The sequence below is a fragment of the Salmo salar genome, chromosome ssa19, assembly GCF_905237065.1.
Source record: "Salmo salar chromosome ssa19, Ssal_v3.1, whole genome shotgun sequence".
Lineage (NCBI taxonomy): Eukaryota > Metazoa > Chordata > Actinopteri > Salmoniformes > Salmonidae > Salmo > Salmo salar.
The window spans coordinates 74,013,845-74,026,110 of record NC_059460.1 but is presented as its reverse complement, the minus strand read 5'-3'; the positions used below and the strand labels follow the sequence as shown (position 1 = coordinate 74,026,110).

General features: G+C 43.1%; 2 protein-coding genes across 9 annotated transcripts in view; one reads left to right on the top strand and one right to left on the bottom strand.

Annotated features, from left to right (window-relative positions):
* Positions 1–12,266, bottom strand: part of prkag2a (protein kinase, AMP-activated, gamma 2 non-catalytic subunit a) — a 157,431-nt gene that overhangs the window by 16,540 nt on the left and 128,625 nt on the right. For all 8 annotated transcript variants that reach the window (XM_045702715.1, XM_014159648.2, XM_014159651.2 and 5 more), the window contains one exon: positions 1,634–1,715. In XM_045702715.1, the coding sequence (XP_045558671.1) occupies positions 1,634–1,715 (82 nt within the window). The remainder of the gene's footprint in view (positions 1–1,633; positions 1,716–12,266) is intronic.
* Positions 4,261–5,138, top strand: LOC106579598 (complement C1q-like protein 3). Its single transcript, XM_014159657.2, has one exon. It carries the CDS (start codon positions 4,327–4,329, stop codon positions 5,026–5,028), a length of 702 nt encoding a protein of 233 aa, XP_014015132.1. The 5' UTR covers positions 4,261–4,326; the 3' UTR covers positions 5,029–5,138.

Here is a 12,266-nt window from a genome sequence, read left to right as displayed (position 1 = left end):
GGGAGGTGGGTCCAGGTAGAACAGAAGGAGCAGCGTGGAGGGAGGGAGGTGGGTACAGGTAGAACAGAAGGAGCAGCGTGGAGGGAGGTGGGTACAGGTAGAACAGAAGGAGCAGCGTGGAGGGAGGTGGGTACAGGTAGAACAGAAGGAGCAGCGTGGAGGGAGGGAGGTGGGTCCAGGTAGAACAGAAGGAGCAGCGTGGAGGGAGGGAGGTGGGTCCAGGTAGAACAGAAGGAGCAGCGTGGAGGGAGGGAGGTGGGTACAGGTAGAACAGAAGGAGCAGCGTGGAGGGAGGTGGGTACAGGTAGAACAGAAGAGACATTTGGCAGATACGAGACCAGGGCCTATTTCTGTGACACTGTTCCACACACGCACTCCTCATTGACATCAGTATCGCCTAGAGGTGAGACGGAACAGTGGAGTGGAACACAGGGCTTGATTCTCAGTAAAGTGCATCTCTGTGCATCTCGCTCTATCGGACAAGTGGGCTTGATTTCTGATGCGTGGAAGGTTGCAGGGAGACGTCAGGCTCTACACTCACATCCTTTTGTTGCAGACGGGACAGCTACACAAGATGGGTGTCCCCTAACCATAGGTGGGCACTTAGCTTTATTGTTCAACCAATTGTTGAAAAACAGAGCAATACAGTAAAAATAGTCTGTGTTATTGTTCTCAGAGCCGGCGAGAGATGCACTACGCTGGCCCAGATACGAGGAGAGTAGAGGAGCAAACAGTATTATATCTGTCTGCACTACGCTGGCCCAGATACGAGGAGAGTAGAGGAGCGAACAGTATTATATCTGTCTGCACTACGCTGGCCCAGATACGAGGAGAGTAGAGGAGCTAACAGTATTATATCTGTCTGCACTACGCTGGCCCAGATACGAGGAGAGTAGAGGAGCAAACAGTATTATATCTGTCTGCACTACGCTGGCCCAGATACGAGGAGAGTAGAGGAGCGAACAGTATTATATCTGTCTGCACTACGCTGGCCCAGATACGAGGAGAGTAGAGGAGCGAACAGTATTATATCTGTCTGCACTACGCTGGCCCAGATACGAGGAGAGTAGAGGAGCGAACAGTATTATATCTGTCTGCACTACGCTGGCCCAGATACGAGGAGAGTAGAGGAGCAAACAGTATTATATCTGTCTGCACTACGCTGGCCCAGATACGAGGAGAGTAGAGGAGCAAACAGTATTATATCTGTCTGCACTACGCTGGCCCAGATACGAGGAGAGTAGAGGAGCGAACAGTATTATATCTGTCTGCACTACGCTGGCCCAGATACGAGGAGAGTAGAGGAGCAAACAGTATTACATCTGTCTGCACTACGCTGGCCCAGATACGAGGAGAGTAGAGGAGCAAACAGTATTACATCCGTCTGCACTACGCTGGCCCAGATACGAGGAGAGTAGAGGAGCAAACAGTATTATATCTGTCTGCACTATGCTGGCCCAGATACGAGGAGAGTAGAGGAGCCCGCCGGGTTCAAGGGGAAGCGAGGGAAAGACAGGATGGAGGCAAGAGAGCCGACAAAGGATGGAGAGAAAGGAAGCAATGCATCGTCTAAAGAAGGTTAAGGATGTGGAGGAGAGAGAAGAATGATAGAGCAGAGACATTTCCCACTTACCGACAAAGCTCTGCTTCTTCGTCTCCCATAGCGGGGCTGCCCGCACCCCGTTGGCAACCAAGGCGAAGAAAGCCTTCTTTACCTACAAGAGAGAAGTACACAATGTATTTACAAGACCTTCTAAACAGGTATTTTATCATGTGGGTGGAATAGAGCAGTGTTTTCCACCTTTGGTCACTTGTGGTGACCGTATTACCGACACACCAGCACCCAGGAGTCTTGATAGCAGTAAAATTCCACATGACCATTGAGTCACGGTAATCTCCTCTTATGCACTCTGGACATGCTTGGTTGTCCCCAACTCGTTAACGACCATCAGGTCGCTAATAGCCTGGTACTCAGGGCGCTACTGTCCCTCTAACTTCAAAACAAATTCTAACACTTATCAAAACAGTATCTTGCTTTAAAAAAAAAGTTACAAGTTTAAAAAAAAAAAAAATCACCTCACTGTGATTGATAAATTTGAAGAAAGTCAACAGGTTGAAAGAATGGAAAGCATGGTCGTTGTTTCAAAGCCTAACAACAAAATGGACAGCGCTTTCTAAAGGTGATTCATTCTAAACACCCATACACAGAGCTTATCCATACAGTACGAGCCAAAGTCTGACAAAACCCTGAATTAAATAATGGTTGTGTCGTTATACAATACATTGCCACCCACATATTACGCGCGGCAAAAAATAAATTCACTGATTTAAGATGTCTTTGGTATATAATTGGTTTAACATATACTCCAAAATTAAACAAATTCTAGTAAATCGTCTTGTGGATTGTACTATTATGTATACTGAATGGACTGGTTACCTTATTCTACGCTCCAAACGTTCTATCCATGAGTCTGGCAGAGAACATATAGGCCTAAGCGATGCTGTTGGTTCATTGATTGTGCAGGGCAGCTTACAGAGTTAGCCTATAATTATAGTGAATTTGTATTTCAATAGCCTAGTATTAGGGCATTTTTTATATTTTCATTATTAATAGGCTGACATTACCTTTAGCTACAGAATATCTCACCACCGTGCATTTCCATCTCCTCCCCTCTCTCCTTCATTCCTTTCTCAAGCACACAGAGGGGCTTTCAACAGTTTAAATGTGTTTCATTGTGAAAACATGTTACTATCAAGGTTCCCGAACAGACTTACCTTAGTTTCCCAAATAAAGCACTGGGTAGCTGCATGAACAAGGTTGGAAAAGCCCAGGCATAGAGTTTGGGGGGGAATATCACCTGTCACGCTGCGAGAGGATGCATGCTCTTCAAACAACAATGCTGCTATAGTGCAGCTGGGAGACAATGTCTAGGCCAGGCTCTTGGCCAACAGAAGAGTCTACGAAGATTCTAGGAACTACAACACCTTCAATGGGTTTCTACTCTTCAACTATTATGAACACGTTTACAGTTCATTTGGCTATAAACAATGTTTCCCAGAAATTCTCACAACAAGTAAAACTAAATAAAAAGTCTAGTTGCACTCTGAACTGTAATGTTGACACTGGGCTGGGTGTATTTGACAAACATATTTCTTGCATCATTGTGACTGGTGCCCTGATCAAAGGTCAATCTACTGTAGTAGTTGTGGTTTGGGTTAACCCTTCACACTCGTACCCGGGTTGAAAATGGCAGACTTGGGCACCGATAACCTACATTGGAATGCAGTGGCTGTACAGTAACATGCTATACATGAAGTCAGAGCTCAGGCTCTTCACAGCACTGTATAGGTTTTGACTGACAGCCATTCTGAAATGTAACACCGCACGCGACAAGAAGTTGTCCAGGTTCTGGGATAGAGTTCTTCCCGGGTCCAAAAAGTTGGACCCGTTCCGAAATGCCCCTGGTCCCCCTCGGAAGAAGAATAACTGAAGACATTGAAGGACATAGCAGCTGGTCATTTTGGCCATAAGAATGCGGTCATATAAGTTATAGGAATGAATTGAAAGATTTTACACAATGTGACATTTGGGAGGTTGAAACCTTAAAGACGTCTAAACCTTGTTATGGATAGAAGCATATACAGTCAGATTGGTATAAGATATCTGCTCCATTTTCAGAGCACATGTTAACAAGATGTTGGGGAATCACTGGATGGGAATATTGACCAGCTGAGCATCTTTGAATAGTCACCTGAGTGTACAGCTCAATAAACAAACAAACTAGGCATTGTGTTATATTTCTGTCTTCTGTGATGTATGTAATAAAGTGTAAACTCTATATCAGACATTGTACAGGTACCTTCTTCAATTTAAACCCATAATGTGTGTAAGGTGTGTAGATTTGTTTAAGATTACCAAGAAATGCTCTGTGTGGACCACTGTTTAAGCCCACCGGGGTAAGAGGTTAAGGGACAACCTATTTTCAAATCAAAGTTCCTCATCCACAAGTTAAAACATAACACATTTTTTTTGATAAATAGCTTAATAAAGTCCTACTGAAAAATAAAATGAATTCAGAGTTTTCATAGAAAAAAAAATGTTATAATAAATTCTGGAACTGATATTTTGCAACCCTGGTGAGGACTGACCGCTTAACATTGATTCTAGTATATTCCAGTAATTGGGAGGGATGACCTCGCTCTCTTATCTTAACTTTCCTCATCCATGTGCCAAAGAACCTCCCTATATATGAGAAAAATCCCCCTCATTGACTGCACATAGTTCCTGAAGACTTCAACTCGCTGCTCAACACTTGACATAAGAGAATGAAAAAGTTAAGAATGAAGGTTGTTGTCCTACTAATGCTGTCTTTGTGCCTCACACTGTCTGGGGCACAAGGTGAGGGGACCAGTTTATCTAACAGTCAGCTTGAAACCTGCTCCTTCATCAGTGAGCTGGCTGTGCTGAAGGTGAAACTAGACACCATGGATCAGAAGCTAGGAGCTGTGGAGACCAGGCTACAAGTCAGCGAGAGCCAGGTGGACAAACTGAACAGTGTGAACAAAGCTCAAGAAAAACAACTGAAAAAATTAAAGAAGGACATAGCCGCTGGTCAGCTAAAGGTGGCCTTCTCCGCAGCTCTAAGAACATCTGGTTCTGGTTACATAGGACCCTTCACCACTCACACACCCTTGCAGTACAAAAGAGTCTTCTCCAACTTCGGTAGTGGATACAACCCCGCTACAGGGATCTTCACAGCCATGGTCAAAGGAGTGTATTACTTCCGCTACACTATGTTCTACAATGGAAACGCCAACGCTGTCGTGGCTTTGATGAAGAACGAGGAGTTTCTCGTGTCCACATGGGACGCTGTGTCAGGAAGAACTGAAGACTCCGCCAGCAATGCTGTCATAGTGCAGCTGGAGGTGGGAGACAATGTCTTCGCCCAGCTCTCAGCTAACAGGAACGTCTACGAAGATGGCGGAAACTACAACACCTTCAGTGGGTTTCTACTCTTCACCAACTAATATTAACAAGTTTACATTTCATTTGGCTGTAAACAACAGAAGGGTTTTCAGAAATTATATCACAACTGTATGAAAGTAAAACGAAATAAAAAGTCTAGTTGCACCCTGAACTGTAATGTTGTTGACACTGGGCTGGGTGTATTTGACAAACATATTTCTTGCATCATTGTGACTGGTGGCCTGATCAATTGTCACGGTCTACTGTAGTAGTTGTGGTTTGGGTTAACCCTTCACACTCGTAATCCAAAGATTAAATCCAAAGATGTGTTTGGGCTGGACTCTACCTTTCTTAAAAACTCCAAAGAGTCACTCATTGGCCCCATTACTAAGGTCACCAACACATCTATTGGTCTGGGGGTGTTTCCAAGGGTATGGAAGTCAGCCATAATAACGGCCATCTTTAAATCGGGCGACCCTGCTGACGTGAGTAACTACAGGCCCATTAGTATACTACCTGTGGTGTCGAAGATTGTTGAAAAGTGTGTAGCAGAACAACTGATTTCCCACCTCAACAACAGCCCCTTCACATTACACTCCATGCAGTTTGGCTTCAGAGCGAAACACTCCACAGAAACAGCCAACTACTTTCTTCTGGAAAATGTGAAGTCCAAGATGGACAAAGGGGGCGTTGTTGGGGCTGTGTTTCTGGACCTAAGGAAGGCTTTCGATACTGTTAACCATGAGATTCTCATCACAAAATTGTCCAAGTTCAACTTTTCCCCCGATGCCTTGAGATGGATGAAATCATACCTTGAAGGCAGAACTCAGTGTGTCAGAGTGAGCAATGAGCTGTCGCCCACTCTTAGCTATGATGTGGGCGTGCCCCAAGGGTCAATACTGGGGCCCCTCCTGTTCAGCCTGTACATTAATGATCTGCCTTCCGTCTGCACTGGGTCTGAAGTTCAAATGTATGCAGATGATAGTGATATATGTGCATGCAAAGAGCAAACAACAAGCTGCACAAGAACTCACTACTGTAATGGTCCAGGTTACAAAGTGGCTCAGTGACTCGTGTTTGCATCTCAATGTGAAAAAAACAGTTTGCATGTTCTTCACAAAGAGGGCAACAGATGCTACTGAGCCAGATGTCTGTGTGTCAGGGGAGAAGCTCCAGGTGGTATCTGATTTTACTTGATTCCAACCTCTCTTTTAAAAAGCATGTGAAAAAGGTAATTCAAATAACCAAATTCAACCTAGCTAATTTCCGATTTATACGAAATTGTTTGATCACAGAGGTAGCAAAACTGTATTTCAAATCGATGATACTCCCCCACTTAACATACTGCTTGACTAGTTGGACCCAAGCTTGCTATACAACATTAAAACCTATTCAGTCTGTCTACAAACAGGCTCTCGAAGTGCTCGATAGGAAGCCCAATAGCCATCATCACTGTTACATCCTCAGAAAGCATGAGCTCCTGAGTTGGGAAAATCTTGTGCAATACACCGACGCATGTCTTGTATTCAAGATCCTAAATGGCCTGGCTCCCCCTCCACTCAGTATTTTTGTAAAACAGAAAACCCAAACATATTGCAGCAGATCCACAAGGTCTGCCATGAGAGGTGACTATAGTTCCCTTAAGGAAAAGCACCTTTAGTAAATCTGCTTTCTCTGTGAGAGCTTCCCATGTCTGGAATACACTGCCATCAGACACACATAACTGCACCACATTTCACACTTTCACAAAATGCATGAAGACATGGCTAAAGGTCAATAAAACTTGTGAACATAATCCCTAGCTGTGTATTGCCGCTTTCCATGTTGTCTGTTGTCTGTAGCTTGTGAGGTGTGGAAACACTTTGTTGTTTTTATGGATTTTGTCTTGTTGCTTTTTGTTCCATGTTGCTCTGTCTGTATGCTACATCTTGCTTGTCCTATGTTGCTCTGTCTGTATGCTATGTCTTGCTTGTCCTATGTTACTCTGCGTGTGCTCACTGTTCAATGATTGTCTATATTGTAATTGTTTTTAATAACCTGCCCAGGGACTGCGGTTGAAAATTAGCCGGCTGGCTAAAACCGGCACTTTTACTGAAACATTGATTAATGTGCACTGTCCCTGTAAAAATAAAATAAACTCAAACTCAAATCGTACCCAGGTTGAAAATGGCAGATTTAGGCACTGAACCTAAATTGGAATGCAGTGGCTGTACAGTAAAATTCTATACATGACATCAGAGCTCAGGCTCTTCACAGGTTTTGACTGACAGCCATTCTGATACTGAACACCGCACGTGACAAGAAGCTGCCCCCACCGCTAAGTGAGCAAATTTTCAAAACATTTTCCCAACCTGTTTGTGAATAATCCTAACACGGTTTACATTTGAAGTATAAATGAGCCATATCTCTGAGTGAGCAAGATTCACCTAGCAACATATTATTCTCTAATTTAGCGTAACAGGGTGGCCATTTGTGAGCGGTGTTTATATTTATTTAGCTTTGCACCATTGTTTTACCACCGAATATATGACACTTCCTACAATGACACCACATTTAAGAAGGGGTTTTATTAAATGGAGAATTACAAACTAACAGGGTGGAAAGTGATTTCAGGGGCACAGAATCTTAAAAATAATAAATACAAGAAACAAAAAAATAAAGTTAGAGAGAATTACAAATCAAATTTTATTGGTCACATACACATGGTTAGCAGATGTTAATGCAAGTGCAGCGAAATGCTTGTGTTTCCAGTTCCGACCATGCAGTAATATCTAACAATTTCACAACAACTACCTTATACACACACACACACACGTGTAAAGGAATATGTACATATATGGATGAGCAATGGTCGAACGGCATAGGCAAGATGCAGTAGATGGTATAGAGTAGAGGTCAACCGATTATGATTTTTCAACGCCGATCCCGATTATTGGAGGACCAAAAAAAGCCGATACCGATTAACATCGGCCGAGATAGATAAAAATAAAAATAATAATAATGACAATTACAATACTGAATGAACACTTATTTTAACTTAATATAATACATCAATAAAATCAATTTACTCTCAAATAAATAATGAAACATGTTGAATTTGGTTTAAATAATGCAAAAACAAAAGGGTTGGAGAAGTGCAATATGTGCCATAAAAAAAAAGCTAACGTTTAAGTTCCTTGCTCAGAACATGAGAACATATGAAAGCTGGTGGTTCCTTTTAACACGAGTCTTCAATATTCCCAGGTAAGACGTTTTAGGTTGTAGTTATTATAGGACTATTTCTCTCTATACCATTTGTATTTCATATACCTTTGACTATTGGATATTCTAATAGGTACTTTAGTATTGCCAGCCTAATCTCGGGAGTTGATAGGCTTGAAGTCATAAAGAGCGCAATGCTTGAAGCACAGCGAAGAGCTGCTGGCAAATGCACGAAAATGCTGTTTGAATGAATGCTTACAAGCCTGCTGCTGCCTACCACCGCGCAGTCAGACTGCTCTATCAAATCATAGACTTAATTATAATAACACAGAAATACGAGCCTTAGGTCATTAATATGGTCATATCCGGAAACTATAATTTCGAAAACAAAACGTTTATTCTTTTAGTGAAATACAGAACCGTTCCGTATTTTATCTAACGGGTGGCATCCCTAAGTCTAAATATTCCTGTTACATTGCACAACCTTCAATGTTATGTCAAAATTATGTAACATTCTGGCAAATTAATTACGGTCTTTGTTAGAAATGGTCTTCACACAGTTCGCAACGAGCCAGGCGGCCCAAACTGCTGCATATACCCTGACTCTGCTTGCACAGAACGCAAGAAAAGTGACAAATTCCCTAGTTAAAAGAAATTCATGTTAGCAGGTAATAATAACTAAATATGGAGGTTTAAAAATATATACTTGTGTAATGATTTTAAGGCATTGATGTGTGGGTGGACCATTTCAGTTTGTCCGTGATGTGTACGCCAAGGAACTTACAACGTTCCACTATACTGTCCTGTAGTCCACGATCATCTCCTTTATTTTGTTGACGTTGAGTGTGAGGTTATTTTCCTGACACCACACTCCGAGGGCCCTCACCTCCTCCCTGTAGGCTGTCTCGTCGTTGTTGGTAATCAAGCCTACCACTGTAGTGTCGTCTGCTAACTTGATGATTGAGTTGGAGAGGTGCATGGCCACGCAGTCATGGGTGAACAGGGAGTAGAGGAGAGGGCTGAGAACGCACCCGTGGGGCCCCAGTGTTGAGGATCAGCGGGGTGGCAATGTTTCCTACCTTCACCACCTGGGGGCGGCCCGTCAGAAAGTCCAGGACCCAGTTGCACAGTGCGGGGTCGAGACCCAGGGTCTCGAGCTTAATGACGAGTTTGGAGGGTACTATGGTGTTAAATGCTGAGCTGTAATCGATGAACAGTATTCTAATATAGGTATTCCTCTTGTTCAGATGGGTTAGGGCAGTGTGATTGCGTCATCTGTGGACCTATTGGGGCGGTAAGCAAATTGGAGTGGGTCTAGGGTGTCAGGTAGGGTGGAGGTGATATGGTCCTTGACTAGTCTCTCAAAGCACTTCATGATGACGGAAGTGAGTGCTACAGGGCGATAGTCGTTTAGCTCAGTTACCTTAGCTTTCTTGGGAACAGGAACAATGGTGGCCCTCTTGAAGCATGTGGGAACAGCAGACTGGGATAGGGATTGATTATGTCCGTAAACACACCAGCCAGCTGGTCTGCGCATGCTCTGAGGACATGGCTAGGGATGCCATCTGGGCCGGCAGCCTTGTGAGGGTTAAGACGTTTAAATGTTTTACTCATGTTGGCTGTGGTGAAGGAGAGCCCGCAGGTTTTGGTAGCGGGCCGTGTCAGTGGCACTGTATAGTCCTCAAAGCGAGCAAAGAAGTTGTTTAGTTTGTCTGAGAGAAAGACATCGGTGTCCGCAACGGGGCTGGTTTTCTTTTTGTCGTCAGTGATTGACTGTAGACCCTGCCACATACGTCTAGTGTCTGAGCTGTTGATTTGCGACTCTTTGTCTCTATACTGATGCTTTGCTTGTTTGATTGCCTTGGAGGTAATAGCGACACTGTTTGTATTCGGTCATGTTTCAAGTCGTCTTGCCATGATTAAAAGCAGTGGTTCACGCTTTCAGTTTTGTGCCCGTCTACGGAGCCTGACCAGAAGACGGCTCCGTTGTTTTGGGTCGTGGTCTAAACAGAGGATCCGCTTCAGGAAATTCTTATTCCTGGTCGTAATGTTGGTAAGTTGCTCTAATATCCAATAGTTCCTTTAACTAGGACTATACAATAATGAAGAAATATTTTTATATTTAAAGCATTTTTTTAATCCACAATTGACACTAAATAAGTCGAGTTGGCAATAGAACAAGCAATCAAATCAGTGTTTACCCTTGGATTTTTTTCAGCCGGGGGGGAACGATCCAGACTGATCAGAGTGAGGGATGCAGCAGAAAAATATATTTTTTGAAGCACTTTATTAAAACAGAGCTGAGAGCATCATCGCGCTCTCCCTCTCACGCTTTAACGGGCGGAGGGGCCGTACTGTGAGCGAGTGACACAGGGAGCAAGGAGACACAGCAACCAACCAAGCCGACTTGCACTATAGTATAGTAGACTAATAGCTGCCATAGGTACAGTATCCCACAAAAGTGAGTACACCCCTCACATTTCTGTAAATATTTGAGTATATCTTTTCATGTGACAACACTGAAGAAATGACACTTTGCTACAATGTAAAGTAGTGAGTGTACAGCTTGTATAACAGTGTAAATTTGCTGTCCCCTCAAAATAACAGTCATTAAATGTCTAAACCGCTGGCAACAAGAGTGAGTACACCCCTAAGTGAAAATGTCCAAATTGGGCCCAATTAGCCATTTTCCCTCCCCGGTGTCATGTGACTCGTTAGTGTTACAAGGTCTCAGGTGTGAATGGGGAGCAGGTGTGTTAAATTTGGTGTCATCGCTCTCACACTCCCTCATACTGACTGGTCACTGGAAGTTCAACATGGTACCTCATGGCAAAGAACTCTGAGGATCTGAAAAAAAGAATTGCTCTACATAAAGATGGCCTGGGCGAAAAGAAGATTGCCAAGACCCTGAAACTGAGCTGCAGCACGGTGGCCAAGACCATACAGCGGTATAACAGGACTCAAAACAGGCCTCGCCATGGTCGACCAAAGAAGTTGAGTGCACGTGCTCAGCGTCATATCCAGAGGTTGTCTTTGAGAAATAAACGTATGAGTGCTGCCAGCATTGCTGCAGAGGTTGAAGGGGTGGGGGGGGGGGGGGGACATACCCAATTGTCATACTTGAGTAAAAGTAAAAAGATACCTCAATAGAAAATGACTCAAGTAAAATCGAAAGTCACCCAGGAAAATCCAACTTGAGTAAAAGTCCAAATGTATTTGGTTTTAAATACACTTAAGTATTAAAAGTAAAAGTATAAATCATTTTCAAAGTCCTTATATTAAGCAAGCCAGACGGCACCCTTTTGTTTTTTTATTTACGGATAGCCAAGGGCACGCTCCAACACTCAGACATCATTTACAAACATAAGCATGTGGGTAGTGAGTCCGCCAGATCAGAGGCAGTAGGGATGTTCTCTTGATAGGTGTGTGAATTAGACCATTTTCCTGTGCTGCTAAGCATTCAAAATATGAGTACTTTTGGGTGTCAGGGAAAATGTATGGAGTAAAAAGTGCATTATTTTCTTTAGGAATTTAGTGAAGTAAAAGTTGTCAAAAATATAAACGTACAGATACCCCCCAAAAATTACTTTAGTACTTTACACCACTGGTCATCATCCAATATGATTACATAGTAAAATGTCTTAAAGGGGAATGGAAACACTTTATTAAGTAAATCTAAGCAAAGAAATGTATTCAATCCACTAATACTAAACATGTTATGTTAAATGCACATCTCTATATTTAGTATTTTGATCGTCAACAAGGTTTATTTGAGCTATGGTCTGCGCCATTTTAATTGCCATAGTAACGACTGACACCAGTGCGTCACTGGCAGGAATCAGCATATTGTCTGTGGAATTGAGTTTCCGCACGGAGAGTGAATCGAAGAGAGTACGGTTAGGTGCAGATAACGAAGATGGCAACAACAAGTAGTAATTCAAACATTAACTGTATAGCGCCAGGCTGTATGAATTGGCGCCAAAAAAATCCCTAGGTAAACTACCATCCAGTCTAAGGACCGACAACTTTTGAAGAAGTGGCACCATGTCCTGAAGAGGAAGGACGTGCCAGCTCGAACAAGCAGACAGCATTTCGCGGA

Coding starts and splice junctions, on each gene's coding strand:
- LOC106579598 (XM_014159657.2), top strand. CDS start 4,327: ATGAAAAAGTTAAGAATGAAGGTTGTTGTCCTACTAATGCTGTCTTTG.